We start from the raw sequence: 970 nt of genomic DNA, 5'->3' as shown, positions 1-970 counted from the left end.
CTCTTTCCCACCACCTAAATCCTGAAAAAGAAGATGCTGGGGTGGGGAGGAAAAGAAGAATGCTTTTACAACTCACCTCTGCAGTACTTCCAGTGCTGGGTCCAAGCCTTTCAAACACACTGGGTCTTCGGGATGTGCTGTCGGATATGGTCTTGGTATTTTCCACTGTGACTTTCCTTCTAATTTTTGACATTTTGTACTACTTCAACCAAAAAAAAAAGCAAAACTGTAAAATCCTTCAGTTTGGGACTATTGACACTGAACTCACATGATTTATGACACACATTGTGAGAGCTGCTGCAGAGGTGATGAAGAAAGAAAAAGAGGTCATAAATGAGTGAAATGTATCTAATAACAAGGAATGCCTCTGATTTGAACTAGTCAGCTGAACACCAGTAACAATAATTTTTCATTTTATTTTATGACCTGCTTTGGATTCTTCAGCTTCCCTTTGGGAGAGATCATATGACATGTTATTGATTTAGGTAACAAACACCACATAGAACAGATGCTTTCCTTCGTCATGTATTTCTTGTGCATGAACTCAAGTAACTTCACGTGAAAAGAACCTTTAATGTTACTTCACCAATCTCTCAGATCACTAAAAAAGGCTCCCATTTCCAAAAACAAATCTCCAGAAATGAGAGCTCCATTTCTCCCGTCGCTTTGTTGTGTGTGACAACCTATTGAGAACCATCTTGATATCATCCACAGTCTCTGTTTGTTACTGGTTTGTATCCTACAACTGTTTGGAATCACCTGAGCTTAGGGGAAAAAAAAACCAAACCCCAAAGATCCCAGAACAGTGATGCACTTAAGCTTCTCAAGAACCAACTCGTTTTCATTAAGAAAAACAGATTTTAAAGGAAATACTGCATAAATTTGATAAACAAGCAGTCACAATTTGTCTTACCTGAGATGGGAAGGAGTTATTATTGAATACAGAAAGCAAACCATATTTAAATATATA

The 970-nt window shown here is 37.7% G+C and overlaps 1 protein-coding gene across 3 annotated transcripts in view; it reads right to left on the bottom strand.

The window, feature by feature from the left end:
* Nucleotides 1-193, bottom strand: part of ZC3H13 (zinc finger CCCH-type containing 13) — a 39,878-nt gene extending 39,685 nt beyond the window's left edge. For all 3 annotated transcript variants that reach the window (XM_009875000.1, XM_009875001.1, XM_009875002.1), the window contains exon 1: nt 77-193. In XM_009875000.1, coding sequence (XP_009873302.1) covers nt 77-193 — 117 coding nt within the window. The remainder of the gene's footprint in view (nt 1-76) is intronic.
* Between the last annotated feature and the right edge of the window lie 777 nt (nt 194-970).

The sequence above is a fragment of the Apaloderma vittatum genome, unplaced genomic scaffold (genome assembly GCF_000703405.1).
Source record: "Apaloderma vittatum isolate BGI_N311 unplaced genomic scaffold, ASM70340v1 scaffold758, whole genome shotgun sequence".
NCBI lineage: Eukaryota > Metazoa > Chordata > Aves > Trogoniformes > Trogonidae > Apaloderma > Apaloderma vittatum.
Note: the sequence above shows the minus strand (reverse complement) of the source record. Positions and strands in the feature narration are given on the sequence as shown.